Source organism: Mus caroli, chromosome 1 (genome assembly GCF_900094665.2).
Source record: "Mus caroli chromosome 1, CAROLI_EIJ_v1.1, whole genome shotgun sequence".
NCBI lineage: Eukaryota > Metazoa > Chordata > Mammalia > Rodentia > Muridae > Mus > Mus caroli.
In genome coordinates this window covers 79,869,020-79,885,787 of record NC_034570.1, presented here as the reverse complement: position 1 = coordinate 79,885,787, position 16,768 = coordinate 79,869,020, and the positions used below count along the sequence as shown (strand labels likewise).

Genomic DNA, 16,768 nt, shown 5'->3' with positions numbered 1-16,768 from the left:
TACAAAATTTGCTGAGCAAATAAATGCTTCTTTAGGAACGCATAATATTCAGCTTTTGTGATTACTAGCAAATATTTTCCCAAAGAAATCATATTTGTCATTTGACTGCCTTATTCAAACCTGGGGTACAAGTTAACATGACACTTCTTCCATAAACAAACGTAATTAGGCACACAGGATTACAAAGGCAGGCTTGAACATAGCACCTGCCCTCTAGGCCACAGACCAGAGATACACATGGAAATAAAGGACCTGATACAGTATAGTTGATACAATGCACTGATATCCTTCACCTGATCGTCTTAATAACCACAGGAGATTAAGTTAAACCTCACCATCTCTATTGTTCCTGTGTGGAAAGGGATACCTGTGGGGTGGCTTCACAAGATCACATAGCTGAGTCGTGAATCAGAAATAGAACCTAGGCCCGCAGCCTCATAACCCATCTCTACTACATTACTCTCAGTGGTTTACTCACAACTAAGCCCACTAGAAGCAGCCAGAAATTCTAGTAAAACTGAAGTGGGAAGAGGAAGATCTAGGATTTAAGCCTACCAAGCTCCAGAAAGACTACAGATGGTACAATTTAGGGACAGCTTGTCAGCAGCTATAGGCAGAATTAAGCTTATTTCAATATCTCCTGCAAAATAATTTTAAAATGGCTATTAAAAAAGAAATTGATTAGAACTTTTTTAATAGAAAAGCTTTGTTCTAGAAATTAATTTAAAAAGAAAATATGGCTTCAAATAAATATCAAAATTATATTTACAATTGCTACTAAAACTAAAATAAAACTGACACTAAATGAAGAACTGCACTAAGAGTTTGGAGTCCTTTCTCATCTAATTACAGTAGGCATCTTGCATCAATTCAGCTAAGTGCTGGAAATATCAAAGAGGTTCACGTGTATAACCTTGTTTTAAAATAATTATAGACTTGTGTTCTATTTTTCATTTGTTTTTAGTTTTCAGGACAGGGTTTTTCTGTGTATCCCAGGCTGTCCTGGAACTCAAGAGATTCACCTACCTGTGCCTGTGCCTCTCTGCCTCTGCCTTTAGAATGCTGGGATTGAAGGCATGAGCCACCATGCCTGGTAGATTTGTGTATTCCTGATGAACTTTTGATGACAAACATCAAAGTTATTCACAAGCAATTTAAAAGATGCTATCTCATGTTCTTTTCGTGCCTAATAACTGTAGTGTTCTCTGATGACCAGGGCTACAATGAGGGCCACCCACATGGGCCCTTCTCAGCACTCAAACTCAAGACTCCTCTCTGTAATGTATCAGCACTATGACAGCTGAGTAAAGAAGCACTGTGCTTAACTTCTTTTTAAAACACAATTTATACACAAGATGATTTAAAATAAAAGTGAGTCTAAATCTAGTGGCTGAAAACTGCAGTTCCTGGCCAGAGAGAGACTGGGAAGACTTGTCAGAATTGTCTTTGAAAAGCTATCTCAAGCAATAGGAATACGCCCCCACCCCTAAGCCCTCATGCTTGCTGTCTGCTGGTACACACCTAGAATATCTGGAGAAGGCAGTCACTGAGGAGGCTTAAACACACCAACCTGGAAAAAAAAACTAGATAAGGCAGCTATTCCCAAGCTACAGTCAAGAGTGAGCTCAGGGCTGAGAGTCAGTCCTAGACTGGAAGCATGCTGTGACCAAGAATGCTTTGTTTTTTAGGGCAAGCAGTCTAAGGCTTACAGAATCTTAATGGCATCTATAATCTTCAAAAAGTAAAAAAGATAAAGAAACCAATTAAAAATTTTTCTGCTCAATATAGCAAATAAGACATTTTATCAAGAAACTATTTATTACCTATAGAATATTTTACATTCTTACATCATAGTCACTTAAGTCATACATTTGTAGCATACTATGTACAAGTAGTATCCCCCAATGACAGTATATACTTGTTTCTCCCTTAATGTATTAAGATAGAATTTGTTTTCTACAAATGAAATGAAAACTGAGTGCTGGCTTCTGCCTAGTCTGACTGGGTGGACTTCCTAAGGAGAAGGAGCGGTAAAAGGGCACCTGTGTGCGTGTTTGACTCGCAGCCAAAAATGGTGTTTATGGAAAACTTCAGATGGAGCTCAGAGGCACTCAGCCAACAAAATCTACAGCTGTGAAACTTGGAGCTTGCAAGGACCCAATCTCCAAAAGCAAAAGCGGAATTATGGGATAGACTTTGAAGCTTGTTTATGTGCAAATTTTTGTAGCAAGTAACTTTATATTTCTCTATTAAATAGTGAAAGGAAACCCCATCCAAGTGTGGCCGATTAGTTCCCCTTGCTCTCAATAGTTACTTGTAAATACAATTCCAGAGTGGTGGAAATAGCAGTTGAAAGTCTACCCTTAGGAGTCTCTAAACTTCTGCAGCCTAACCTCTGCTCAGCTGGTGAGCAGTCGTGAAAACACAGCCGCTTCTGGCTGGACAACAACTAGGGAAGCTGCAGCATGTAAGAATGTCTCTGAAAAAGTACCTCAAGCAATGGGTACATGTCCTTGTCCCCACAGTGTACTGACAGCACACCCAGAAGCTGCCTGTCATCTCACAACACAAACTAGAAAGGGTCTAGTTGTCTTTAACACAGTTAAGAATACTGGCGGCCAGTCAGGCAGACTTAATTGGAGAGTAGGCAAGACACCAACAAATCCTTTTGTCATTTTAAAGGAAACTATAGTATTTCTAGATTGTATACTGGATTACTTAAGCTAAAATAGTAATCAATACCTTTAGGTACAGAGATTTGGATCTAATAAAGACTAATTTACTTGTATATGGCACCTAGCATGACCATTAAACTTTTAATAAAAAGCAAATCACCAATGGAACAGTAGCATTTATGTTCATACACAGAAGAGGGATGCTTTAGATCCAACTCCGACTACCTTACTATGACATCATACCTACTGTGTATTTCAGGATGACGGTGGTGTATCTTCTATGCCATTGTCAATGTCACCTCAGCCAAGCTGATAGAACCAACTTACAGTAATTTACATACTCAAATGGCTGTCATAGGATGCTGAGCTCCAGAGTCAAAGTATAACATTCACAGACAACCATCAGTGATCATCACTGCCCATGACAGGCCTTCAAGTTGGAAGCATCCCAGAATTAGAAATACCACACATTAGCCATTGTGTGGGTGCATGTTTGGGTCCGTGTACGTAAACTTAACAGTATCATTAACTTACTCTATCATTTTTGTGTAGAAACAGTCTGAAATAATTCAGAGTACATTATTGAAAAAGTCTGGTCTATAAGCTGAGTACTAGGAAGGCTGATGCAGGGGGATTTATGTACAAGGCCACAGTAAACTATACAGTCAAAATGCCTTTTTATAAGGGGCGGGGGGAGGTGTCCTAAGTTGAATGACAAGCTTTTGTTTTACCTACTATTCACGACAGTGGAAGATACACTAACGTGCTGGGTTTTTTGGGAAGAATATCCCACTACTTGCTCTAGTGTCTTAGCTATTTTCAGTTAGGTGTTTTCCTCAATCAGCTAGCTAGAAAATGATACAAATTCCTACTTGCACATGGCAGGGAATAAGTCTTAAATGTGAATTCACCTTGATTACCCTCCCTGGTTCTGAAGGGCAAAGTTACTAGCGCTCTGTCTAAACTTGTATTGAAATGTCTGGCATTAATAAAACAAAGAAGGAATTAATGTATTTTTTAACTTGTGAAGGAAAGGAGAGGAATCCATAAAGTCGGATTTCCCTTCCTAAGTAGCATTAGATTGGTCTACATTCATAACTTTCCCAGCAGGCCTTTCCAAGCTCTTACTTCAAACAAACAATGTCTTTGTTTTTCAGATCCTCTTATGTGTAACATTTGATCAAAGTTTTTAAATTGGCAGCTAACAAAGGAGAAGAAAATACTGTTCACTAGGCATCACACAAGGCCATGCTTTTCAGCTCAAGTGGGAGCTGCTACAAGCTGGACTGCTGACATCTTCCAGGTAAATACAATTTCAGTACTGAGTTACAGATCATGTACTCTGAATATTGTTTTATTCTACTGCATCACACATACAAGACCCCTACAGATCACTAAAGCAAGCCTTAAGAAAACTCTTTCCTTCTTTCACCTTAAAGAGACAAGGCATCAAGCAATCATATTCCTAGTCAAGCCTATTACACAGCTTTAAAACCAAACAAAGACCAAAGTTCTTCCTCTGCAATAAATAAGGGCGGAGGTACTGTTTCAGATAAATAAATGACCTATACCTATCGTAGCCATACTGATGAGGTGGGATCTGATAAGAAAACCAGAAAAAAAATCAACTCATCAATTATGCCTAAACATCCTTATCCAACTAAATCCCCCCTCAAGAAATGGTGGAAAAAAGATTAGTGAAAGAGATATCTCACACTTTAACACGCAATATAAGGAGAGAGGGCTGAAAGGAAATCTTGCAGGGAATTTTATCCCTTTGAACTTTCAAATAAACTCTTAAATAAGATTATGCAAACTTACTAAAAACCGGTCCTGATTAGAGGGAAAAAATGCACCCCTTCTCCACGTCAGTTCTAGAGGCTTTCTCCAGAGTTGTTAAGGTTTGTGTTGGGTAAAGAAAGACCTCCTAACAAACCAGCATTCTTTTCCACATGATCAGAGCTAATTGGCCCCCCTGCAGACTAAGTGACCAATCACATCAGCTTCAGCTGAAACCAGCCCTCACGGACATTATAAACACAGGAATGTAAGCTGCAAAGCCAGTCCAAGAGGAGAACCTACAAACGAGACTGCAGGTTAAAACCACCGGGTCAAAAAGACAAGAGTCTGCTAGCTTCCTTAAGACCTTCTTTGGTAGGCTGGCCCCACAAAAGAACCGGTGAGTACTTAAATAACCTTCACTATTATTCTTTCCTTCAGGGGAACAAGTAAGGAAGCTGACAGCAGATAGGAGCAGACCTAGATTGCTTACACTAGAGCTTTAAACAGACATTACCTAGATAGTCAGAACTAAGGTTTGTTCTTTTCCTTAAATTTTAGAATTGGCAAACAGCCATGCTGAAAGCATTAGTAAAAGGTTAGCTCTCAGTTGTTTTAGTAAATTCATACTAATGTTATACTGTGTAAATGAGTAGGAAAAGATCCTAGATAAAAATTCAGTGGCTTTATAAAAGAATGTGTGGGGTTTTGTTGTTGTTTGGATGGAATTAGAAACACCTGAAAATAAGCATATGGAAATAAATGCCAAAAGAATCAACTATTATGATTTTAATTTTCTTAATCTTCAAAAAGCTGCATATCCTAACTTAAAATGTCTTTTTCAGCAGGGGATTATTAATAACATAGATTCTATATATAAAAGACAATAAAATATGAACTACTCTCTGAGCTTACATAATAGGGTTAATACACTGTTTACCCTAATTATAGAGGCCAGGAAAGGTGCTTATGAGACTTTCAACACAGCCTTTAAAATGTTTGCATAAGGCATGAACAAACACTGTATTCATTTAGCGTTTTTAAGTGCAGCCTCTATCTTAACTGTAGGAACAGGAATTACAGCACTCCTCTAGAAGCACAGCAACAGAAAACTAACTTTAAGAGCTACCACCTTTGGAAATGTAATTGAGGAAAATATGTAATAAAAATATTAAAAATCAAAAAAAAAAAAAAAGAGCTACCACCTAATGAACAGAGCAACATTGTCATTTTGATGATTAATGAAGCTATCAAAGTAGCATTTTTAAAATAAGTACCTTTCCCATCAAACAATTTATAAATTTATACATATTTTACAGCCCCCACATTGATACACACATAAATTTTCCAGTTGTCTATTTTTCCTCCTGCTATGACTAGTTCATAAAAATCACAGAAAAATCTAAGTCTAGATAAATATCTTCCACATGCATGCCTAGTTAAGTATACAGCACAAACCCATAACCCTAGGGCTTGGGAGATAACAAGCAGCAACATCAGTTCAAAGACATCTGGTTATAAAAGCCGAGTTTGAGACCAGCGTGGACTGTAATGATACCGGTCTCAAAAAGAGAGGGGGTGGAAGAAAGGGAGGAGGAAAGTAGGTGGTGTGGTGACGCATTTGTGTGCTTGTGATGATGTAAAAATTATTTGAAAATATGTCTACCCATTAGACACTTACATTTGAAGAGGAAGGGGGAAAATCCTATAAACATCCGGCATCAGCAATAAAAAAATTTAAGGCCAGGTAAGCAGATATAAAATCATACAGAAACCATCCTATAGAAAACAGTTGAGAAACTAGATATAAATACAAACTGGCAGGTAGACTTTAAGAAATCATATTATTTAATCTCCCTTTTAACCACATTCTTTGTCTTAATCTAATGATATCTGGCCAAGGGGACATGGTAGTTTGCCCAAAATGAGAGAGCTATGTACATAAGAGTCAGCGCCTTCAGGCCATGCTCCCTACCCTGAATTTACTACAGGGCAGTGACTGACTATATGAATGCACAGGGTAATTCACTAAGGATCAAAATTTTACTTCTCTCAACTTCTTGCCAAAATGATCCCATCAAAAGTCAACAATGTTTCGTGGGGGAAAAACAAAACCAAAAATGTTTCACTGTTTTGATACTAGCCTTTTGACTTCCCTGCCAATGGTTTTTTCCATGTTATTTAGTTGCTGGAGGGGGGGAAAGAATGAAATTGTAGAGAGCCTAAACTAATGTCGCTACAAAAACCATAGATAACCAACAGCAATCATAAAAAGACCCCGGTGAAAATAACTTTTGTTGAAGGCACAGTGTATGTATAGAAAGACTCCTCTTCCAGTGTGCTTTCTACAGCAGTGAGACTTAAGTAAGAGTGAGCTGGTTCTGCTTTGCTTCTGTGAGTAGGGAACCCTTAGTATATTCCAATAGAACAACGGCTCCTGGTTCTGGTTGTTTTGCTTTTGCTTTTTGAGACCCGATCTCACCATGTATCCTTGCCTGGCCTACAGTTTAAAGTGTGGTGCAGATGAGGCTGGGAGATCCTCCTGTCTCTGCCTCCGGAGTTCAGGAATTAAAGGCATGTGCTGCCACCCCTAGTCTCTGTTCTCTGTTCTTGAACACAGACTCTGGCTAACCAGAGTCAAAGACTTTGGGTTTTAGCACTAATTCTAGACTTAGTATGCTTGGGAATAATACTCGGAAACTGCTAATTTTATGATCTCAGAAAATTTACTGTCTCACTTTCTATGAAATGGGAATGGCATAAATAGGTATTTACTATAAAAGTAAAGCATAATCAGCAGCGAACGACAAAGCAAGACGACTGTTTACCCTATTCGAGGTACTGCCTTTTAGCCTCCCTTGAATTTGGAATGATACTTTGCACAGGAAAAACATATATCAGCTATTATTACAAATCATTTCCACCGTAACAACCATGTATATAAAGCTGGGATGGTTTAAGTTAGTTACCTGAGTTACAGGAGTAAAAAGAACACCTATAGCCGGGTGGTGGTGGTGCACGCCTTTAATCCCAGCACTTGGAAGGCAGAGGCAGGCAGATCTCTGAGTTCGAGGTCAGCCTGATCTACAGAGTAAGTTCCAGGACAGCCAGAGCTATACAGAGAAACCGTCTCAAAAACAAAACAAAACAAAGCAAAACAAGCTCCTAATAAAAGTGCTAGAAACTGTCAAAGACCAGCTTTGGAGTAGAGGACAGTGTGAAGGCTGAATATACAGCTTCTTCTAAAAAAAAAAAAAAAAATTAAAAGTATATTAACTGATTTTGCCGTGGTTAGCCAAACAATAATAATCCAAAAAATTCCAAGCCCTCATGTGGTATGTAGAATGCCTTGCCTTTCTACAAACTTCAGTGGTTCCATATGAAAAATGGAGGTAGTCATGTCTATCTTCTGAGCACAAGGAAAGATGGGTGAACAGTATCAAAGTATCTTCATTGTCTACAAAGGCTCTGTGGTTGTTTCTAAGAGGAAAGAGGTCTTTTAAAATATTTTAAGAATCTAAAAAAATAAGGAGCATTAAATATGGGCTGAGGAATGGCTCACTTGTCAGCACTTGCCAAACAACAAAAAATACACCCGATGACTATAACAACTCAGTAGGGCAGTAAGTGATACAACATGAAATTTTTGTTTTTTAAAATCTATCACATGAAACTGAAATGCCCATCTGATCTGAATTGAAGAACTATCCAGTATTCAATCGGCTCTAGCTCAAATCTGAGAAAAATATGAAAGAAGAATGCCCCGGGTACCATCAAAAAAGATTGCAACAGCCTCAGAACAAAAGAGAAAGTCATACATACCTAGCTATCCAATGTCCAAATCCAGTAACACTGAAAAACAGTCTACAAAACCCTAGAGTCCCAGAAAGACTAACTCTTCAAACCCAAACAACCTCACACCACCTTTGTAAGTACCATACAAAAGGAAGGAAGCAGCAAGGCATGATAGCACTTAGTTGTATTCCAGTCTTCTAGAGAGGATTGAGGCAGAAAATCCAGAGTTCAACAGCCTGAACTACCTAAGAAAACAAAACCGGGGGAGTGGGGATGAGAAAGAGAAGCACAAGTGGGTATGCAGCACTCTCACGGTATCTACTTCGGAAGAAGCACCCTTAATGAAAGCAAGGTCATCGAGTTATGATACAAAAGTCTTTATATGTATAAATATATTTATCATGTCCAAGGTTGGTCATACAGTAGATGTCTATTAATAACAAAGAGAAATGCCTAACCCTTTATGAAAACTAGTCACAAGATCTGATTACACTAATATCTTTTCAAATTCGTCATCTGATCTCTTAATGTTTATTTCTGCTTATTAAGTTCTTAAAATTACTTCTTTTGGCTACTGTCTTTCAAAGCTAGAAGGAGGGCATGCACAAAGTCCCAGGGTCCATTCCTAGCACCAGGGGCAAGAGGTATTACCTAGATATATCTAGTTGGAATGTCTTTCTTTGGTGTGCAGGAGTTATACTAGGGTTATACAAAGAATATATACATATACATACACACACACACACACACACACACACACATATAAAATGTTAGGGAAGTACTTTACAAGGAATTTCTTACTTTACCAAGATTTAATATGAACTAAGAATGTGTGTGCCCCACACCTATCCATTCAGCAGCCAGGTCAGAAATAATATATTAATATATCCATGATAGCAAATTTATAAACATTTTCACAAGGTTTTAAATAGGCTAATTCTAAGACATACATTAAAATTGTGTATCTTGGGCCAGTGAGATACGGCCTAGTGGGTATTGGTGATTGTTATTAACCTGATGACTGGAGTGCAAAACACGAGGTGGAAGAACGCTGATTCCCAGGTTGCCTGCTACCCTTCAAAAGCACGCTGTGGGACACATGTAATGCCCCTACACACATACAGAATGAATGAATGAATAAATGAATGACTGAATCAATGAATGAGGAAAATAAAAACTTATGAATCTCTAAAAGCTTAGTATAATATAAGTCTTATCCTACTACAAAGTTTAACTTCAAAACATGCAGAGCTGGGGACCTGGGTCAATGCAGAGTGCTTGCCTAGCATGCTTAAGGCCCAGAGTTCTGGGTTCAAACACCAACAACTGCAGGAAAACAAAGTATTTGTAGACAGTTAATGCTAACTTTCCAAATGACTTTTACTTATTTATAGAGTAAAACACTTATGTTTTTAAAAAAAAGTCTCTTTAATTATCATATTTAATTTACTCACAATTATCAGCAAATTTTAAAAATTTGTTATTTAGAAATAATATATTTAGTTAACTCAATAAATACTTAAGGCCTAAATTTTTACGAAGACAACATGTAGGTTGTTTTAGAAAGCACAAATTATAAGCCTCACCCTCTGGTATTCCAAAATATATTTAGAAAACAAAGTATCAAATGGTATTTTTACAGTCAATCAAGGAAAGTGTGGAAAATATCCTAAACTAATACATAATTAGTTAACAAATGACTTGACCAGTAACTGCTCTCATGTAGACACTGTGAGAAAGCTTCCTAACTCATGAATGGTAACTCTAATAAATCAGTTACGGGCTAACACTTCCCTCTTTTTTCAGAGAAACACAGCCTGAGATGGACAGCAGTAACTGTAAAGTGAATGCTCCTCTCCTAAGTCAAAGATCCCGGAGGATGGTCACAAAAGATGGCCACAGCACACTTCAGATGGATGGTGCTCAAAGGGGCCTTGTGTATCTCCGAGATGCATGGGGAATCCTAATGGACATGCGCTGGCGCTGGATGATGCTGGTCTTTTCTGCTTCTTTTGTTGTCCACTGGCTTGTCTTTGCAGTCCTCTGGTATGCTGTGGCTGAGATGAATGGCGATCTGGAAATAGACCACGACGTCCCACCTGAAAACCACACTATCTGTGTGAAGCACATCACCAGCTTCACAGCTGCATTCTCCTTCTCTCTGGAGACACAACTTACAATTGGTTATGGTACCATGTTTCCCAGTGGTGACTGTCCAAGTGCAATCGCCTTACTTGCCATACAAATGCTCCTAGGCCTCATGCTAGAGGCTTTTATCACAGGTAATTATTTTTGTTTTTGTTTTTTTTTAATACTACAAGCCTTTTATAAAGTATATAGTTGGTTAAGATAAGTCTGTTATATTGTTATAAGTAATTTATTTGCATCACTATAAGCAGGTGATGCCAAAGAAGAAATGAAACAATCTAGGGATAAACAATAGTAATATATATAAAGAATTTTGGAACTACATTCAAAAAAAGATCATATACCATTAATTTGCAGAAATATAATATGCAAAAATAAATATCAAAATGCGTAAAAGTAAATTCACACAGATGTTATTTTGAGTAAGGAAATTAAATGTAAATTTTAAGTCATGTTACCTGACATACATGTGGCTTTTTTGTTTATAATTTATCTTGTGTGAATTGATGTTTTGCCTACATATATGACTGTGTGAGAGTGTCAGATCTGGAGTTACAGACAGTTGTGAGCTGACAAGTAGGTACTGGGAATGAACTCAGGCACTCTGGAAAATCAGTCAATGCTCCCAACACTGAGCCATTTCACTAGCCCCATAGCTTACTTTTTATCTTTCTTATGATACAACCTTCTCCAAGATCACCTATACTACATGGACTCAATAAAAGGAAGCCGACAACACCACATTCAACGCCATCTTTTAAAGTTACAGATACACAAAAAAGGCAGTGTGACTGTGGCCATAGTCACTTATGTGTCTGGTAACATAAGACTACACCATAGGATTGCTTCTTTCTATGTAACACACAATTTAAAAAATACACACTAATACTCTAATAAAAGATAAGCACTGAGCATCATGGAAGATGACCCAATGTGCTACCAATTGGCTCTGCATCCTGTAACAAATCACTTAACTTCTTTAAGAATATCCGCATTGGCTCAGCTCTTAGATAAATTTAAGATAACCTGTGTACTTAGATGGGAAGATGCTTAAATTTTTGTGCTAACCCCTAACTAAATTTGTCATTTCCTTCAATTATGAAGTTATACACAAATATGCATATGACATGCATGATATGCATATTAAATTATATAGATGAAATAAATGGATTTATTGATGGACAGATGAATAAATTGATGGAAGGATAGACTACTATCCTCACAGTCCCTGTAATGTAAGTACTTACAATGTAATTACTGGGTCTGTGAAAATGATTCAGTGGATAAGAATACTTGTTGCTCTTTTATAGAGGACCTAGGTTCAGTTCCCAAAACAAATGTGGCGGCTTACAACAACGCCTTCTTCTGGCCTCCTCAGGCACTGGAAACACATTTGGTGAATATATATACATTCAAGCAAAACATCATACACATAAAATAATAATAATAAAAAGCTACAATTGTTATAATGACTACCATAGGCCTTACCAGCCAGCCAACAGGCTCTGTGCCACAAGAATGCTTAAGAACTCCTCATCTATAGTTGGGGTGGGACACAACATATACTTAAAAGATACACTGAATCACTTTATGGCCAGTTTCCCCCAAAACCTTCTAAAAGGTTTTCTACAAGTTTCAAGGTTAAAAATTCTTTAGTGCATCTCTCCTCCCTTCGGTCTTTCCTCCTAATACCACCCTCCTCTCATACACTCTTCATTCCACCTGAGTTACACAGCAGGAACCACACTCAGTTCTTGAATTTTTGTAACTTACAAGATAAAGTTTTTCATTTCTTCATGACAAATCAAATTTTTCTTACCCATTTTGAAATCATGGGAGTTTTTGTTGTTGTTGGCTCTTAATTCTTTTAAAATATGATTACCCTAAATTATAATGGGATGGATTTCTTTCTCAGTGGATGTGAGAAATATGTAACTACTTGACATACTCTTCTCATTCAAAAAATGTATTGAGATTTAAAGTTTTCTGTTCCAAAAAATAGAACAAAAACATTTCAATGGTTTTTAATTTAGGTGCCTTTGTGGCGAAGATTGCACGGCCAAAAAATAGAGCTTTCTCAATTCGATTCACTGACTTAGCAGTTGTAGCTCACAAAGATGGCAAACCTAATCTTATCTTCCAAGTGGCCAACACCCGGCCCAGCCCTCTGACCAACGTTCGTGTCTCTGCTGTACTCTATCAGGAAAGAGAAAATGGTGAACTTTACCAGACCAGTGTGGACTTCCACCTTGATGGCATCAGTTCTGAGGAATGTCCATTCTTCATCTTCCCGCTAACCTATTACCATACTATCTCACCATCAAGTCCTCTAGCTACCCTGCTCCAACATGAGACTCCTCCACACTTTGAATTAGTTGTGTTCCTCTCAGCAATGCAAGAAGGCACTGGGGAAATCTGCCAAAGGAGGACATCCTACCTGCCCTCTGAGATCATGTTACATCACCGATTTGCAGCTCTAATGACTCGAGGTTCCAAAGGTGAGTATCAAGTCAAGATGGAGAATTTTGACAAGACTGTTCCTGAACATCCAACACCTGTGGTCTCTAAGAGTCCACACAGGACTGACCTAGATATTCATATCAATGGACAAAGCATTGACAATTTTCAGATTGCTGAAACAGGGCTGACAGATTAAGACTCATCTACACCGTCTTACTTCTTAATGTATTAAATATATGCAGCCAGCTATGCAGCTATTTTCCTTCACTGTATCTCATGTTTCCTTGTTCTCAGTGCTGATTATATCATAATAATCATGTCTATGCCCACAAAAAAAAAAAGAAAGAAAAGAAAAGAAAAGAAAAAAAAAGGCTAACTATACACATCCCTCAAAACCAAACAGCCTAGTTCCCTATTTCTATCAGTGGTAATCTGCTCTTATCAAGGCAACTCACTCTGATAGGTTCTATGCTAGCAAATCTGCAAAGATGTAGGCATGGTATCAGAAACAATGATAAAATGGACAGTTATGGCGCACACAGTAGAACTCTTAAGAAAATCACCTCTCATTTTCATCTGTAAACTGAGACAACAAACTGGTTTCAAACCTAGCTCCCTGGGTGGAAAGCTGATTTCACAGTATTTAGTGAACATCCTTGTACAACTTTTATGTTTCAAGATAGCAAACATCATTCCTTTGACTTTTTTAAACTACAAAACTGGGATAAGCATCTCAATTTTAACAGCTAGAAACAAAAGTACAAAAGAAAAGTAACAATACGGATTTATAGAGAATCCCAAAAGCATTTGAATACAACACCCAAATACATGTATGTATATTCATGTATTTGTGGTAGAAAATTCAGAACAAATAAGAAAAGCTCTGGCTGGCCCAGACAGAGCTTACAGGGTGGCATTTCTGGCAAAGAGATGCAAAACTTTGTTTCTAACTATTTTTAAATCTTACTTGCATAACATTAAGTAGTAATCTAAAAGCTAATCACCTCAGCACTTGAGCTGCTTCTACCCCAAGTAAAAAATTATCTTCGTACTTATGACCCATTCAATGACATATAAAAGAGTCCTACAAACTTTTTAAATACAAATATGTATTTAAGTTTTTATAAATCAAGGCCTTGGTTAAATATATAACTCAACTAGGAAAAAAATCTCCAATAGATAAAGCAAAAAATTAGGTAACAAAGTATTTTCAAACCCAAATTCCTGTTTCCAACATCAAATAGTTTTTTCTATAAACAGAAAATGAGTGTTTATTCACCAGTAGGAGGCTGGACTAGATGATCCCTATTATTTCATTCCAAGTCTAATATTCCATGAAAATTATGCCTTCTCTGCCTGTTTTTATTTTATATATACTAAGATGAACCCCTTTTTATATATCCAGCTTAAAATATTTCTTTAAACAATTTTCACTTCAATTAAAAAACTGAGCTGAGCTGTCCTTTACCAAACAAAAACAAAAACAAAGTTATACTATCAAGTTTCAAAGAGATCTGCATGGCTTCTCTTCCTTCCCTTATTCGGAATTAAATGGGAAAAGTAACAGATTAAGTTTCACTGCAGTGGACGAGCCAGCACAATCATCTTGAAATATAGACTATGTAACAGTAGATGTTACAGACGGCAGCAAGTCACATTTTTCTACTCTTTGACAGAAAGATAAGAAAAACAACAACGACAACAAAAAAATTGGAGTGCCCTAAGAATGGCTAACTAAGCAGAAGACTATTAAGAACAGAGAACTTATTTATTATAAAGTTCGACTATAAAAATGGAGGTATATATGCTTCCATGGCTTGCAGACCAACTTAAGACTGCTGATAAAGAGCAGAAATTCCTATTAGCAAGATTAACCTGACCTGTGAAAATAAACTGTATGTGAGACTCCTCTGAATGTTCCTTCCTAAAGAACACTTACACGGATTTCAAATTCATCAAGCTGTCTAAGGAGACTGTAAATACTGTGAATGCATTAAGAGACTTGAAACCCAAATGTCTCTAGAGGCTTCATGTTGTCCAATTAAATCGGATAAATGTGCTTCTATAGTTACTAGTCAGACAAAATGTAACATCTGAAAATTAAGTACAACTCCCTCACCATACACCAAAAACAACTGTTTAGTTGGTAGGGGCTGGAGAGAGAGCACTGTGGTTAAGAGCTGCTCATTCAAAGGGCCCTAGTTTGATTCCCAGTATCCACGTGGCAGTTCACAACCCACTCTTTAATTTCAGTTTCAGGAGAGTTTCAGGAGATCTGATGCCCTCTCTAGCCTCCTCAGGCACTAGGCACATATATGGTGCACAGACATTCATGCAGGCAAAACATTCATATACATGAAATAAAAACTTTTACAAAAAATATAATCCAAATCACTGTTCAAAAACCAGAAAGATTCTGGGAGCACTGTCTATAATTCTTTCATCTTTTTCAAAGAATCATAGTTTCTAGGATTAAGTTTTCTGCAGAAAGACCATTACTAACACCTCAGGAATATGGAATAGAAATGGAAGAAAGGAGGAAATCATTAAGAACTAATATACTCAACAATGAAAACCACTCAACAACCAAAGTTACTATTGAAAACCATTAACAAAACATTTTAACAAACTGAAAACAAGCAGTTACCAAAAATCTTCAGCTTAGATTTATGCTTGAAAAGTATATACTACTAGTTCGAGGGAAAAAAATCTGTAACAACAACTTCACCAATGTCTATTTCCAAGTACTTCACCCCAAATGCATATTGTACCTTGCAATTCAACCTGACAGGTATCCATGTTGGTGGATTTACAAGGAGGACTGTGCTATTTCCAGATACTTCACATAAAGATTCGCAATGTATCATGCTTGGTTAGCTGAGCCTACTGATGTCAGGAGGATTGTTTTTAACGATAAATTTCATTGCACTCTCACAAAAGCATACTACAAGATGATCACAGGAACTAATCTCTCCTCTGCAGCAATCAATTCCTTTTGAATAGGACTTATAAATCTATGGATACAGGCCTTTTCCCACCTATTTATTCTCTCACCAATGTTCACAGGGGTAAGCCATGACTCTTAACTCAGAAGTTTGTAATTCTACCCATCTATCTTCACAAAGAAAGCCAACACATGTGCTAGGTCTGTAGCTCAGTACCAGAGCACTTTCCTAGTCTTCCCAAGATCCCACCCAAAACCCAACCACCATCACATCTAGATAGATAGATAGATAGATAGATAGATAGATAGATAGATAGATAGATAGATAGACAGACAGACAGACAGACAGACAGACAGACAGATAAAAGAGTATAGCCTTTCTCTAATTTTAAAAGGAACAGGTTGAGGCTGGGAAGATGACTCTGTGGTTAAGAGCACCTGCTATCAAGGACCTACGTTCAAATCCTACAATCTATGTAAAAAAGCAAGAGATATACCTGTACCTGTAACCCCAGAACCAGGCATGACAGGAAACAGGACAAGAAGACTGTAGGAACTTGCTGGCTAGTCAGACTGACCACAACAACTGCAGTGACAAAGTCTGTCTCAGAGTTCTTATGAATTCACCTTTTCTCTTTTGTTGTTGTATTGGTGGGGGAAGACCAGGCTAGCGCTGGACTTAAAGGTGATCTGTCAGCCTCTTTCTCCTCAACTGCTATGATTAAACACATCAACACCACACCTAATTGGGACTGGCCTTATCAAAGACATGCATAGAGTACTACAAAATATCTTTACTGTTTAAAATAGAGGCTAGTTAGGAAAAGTAATTAGATTTATATGATAATGCCCAAGAAAACAGTGAGAATCTGCACAAACAGCAACAACAAAGCTAATCTCACCAAGAGAACACATTACTTCCCCAAAGCTTCCCAACAACATCATTTTAAGAATGTGTTTAGCCAGC

General features: G+C 37.5%; 2 protein-coding genes across 7 annotated transcripts in view; one reads left to right on the top strand and one right to left on the bottom strand.

Annotated features, from left to right (window-relative positions):
• Nucleotides 1–16,768, bottom strand: part of Gigyf2 (GRB10 interacting GYF protein 2) — a 129,153-nt gene that overhangs the window by 51,969 nt on the left and 60,416 nt on the right. The gene's annotated exons all lie outside the window — the stretch shown is intronic.
• Nucleotides 4,743–14,930, top strand: Kcnj13 (potassium voltage-gated channel subfamily J member 13). The gene is made up of 3 exons (XM_021171249.2): nucleotides 4,743–4,854; nucleotides 10,056–10,531; nucleotides 12,431–14,930. Exons 2-3 carry the CDS (start codon nucleotides 10,072–10,074, stop codon nucleotides 13,051–13,053), a joined length of 1,083 nt encoding a protein of 360 aa, XP_021026908.1. The 5' UTR covers nucleotides 4,743–4,854; nucleotides 10,056–10,071; the 3' UTR covers nucleotides 13,054–14,930.

Excerpts from the sequence above, each read along its gene's own strand:
- Kcnj13 (XM_021171249.2), top strand. The coding sequence starts at position 10,072 with ATGGACAGCAGTAACTGTAAAGTGAATGCTCCTCTCCTAAGTCAAAGA. Across the intron at positions 10,532-12,430 it reads GCTAGAGGCTTTTATCACAG|GTGCCTTTGTGGCGAAGATT; the intron begins GTAATTATTTTT and ends TTTTTAATTTAG.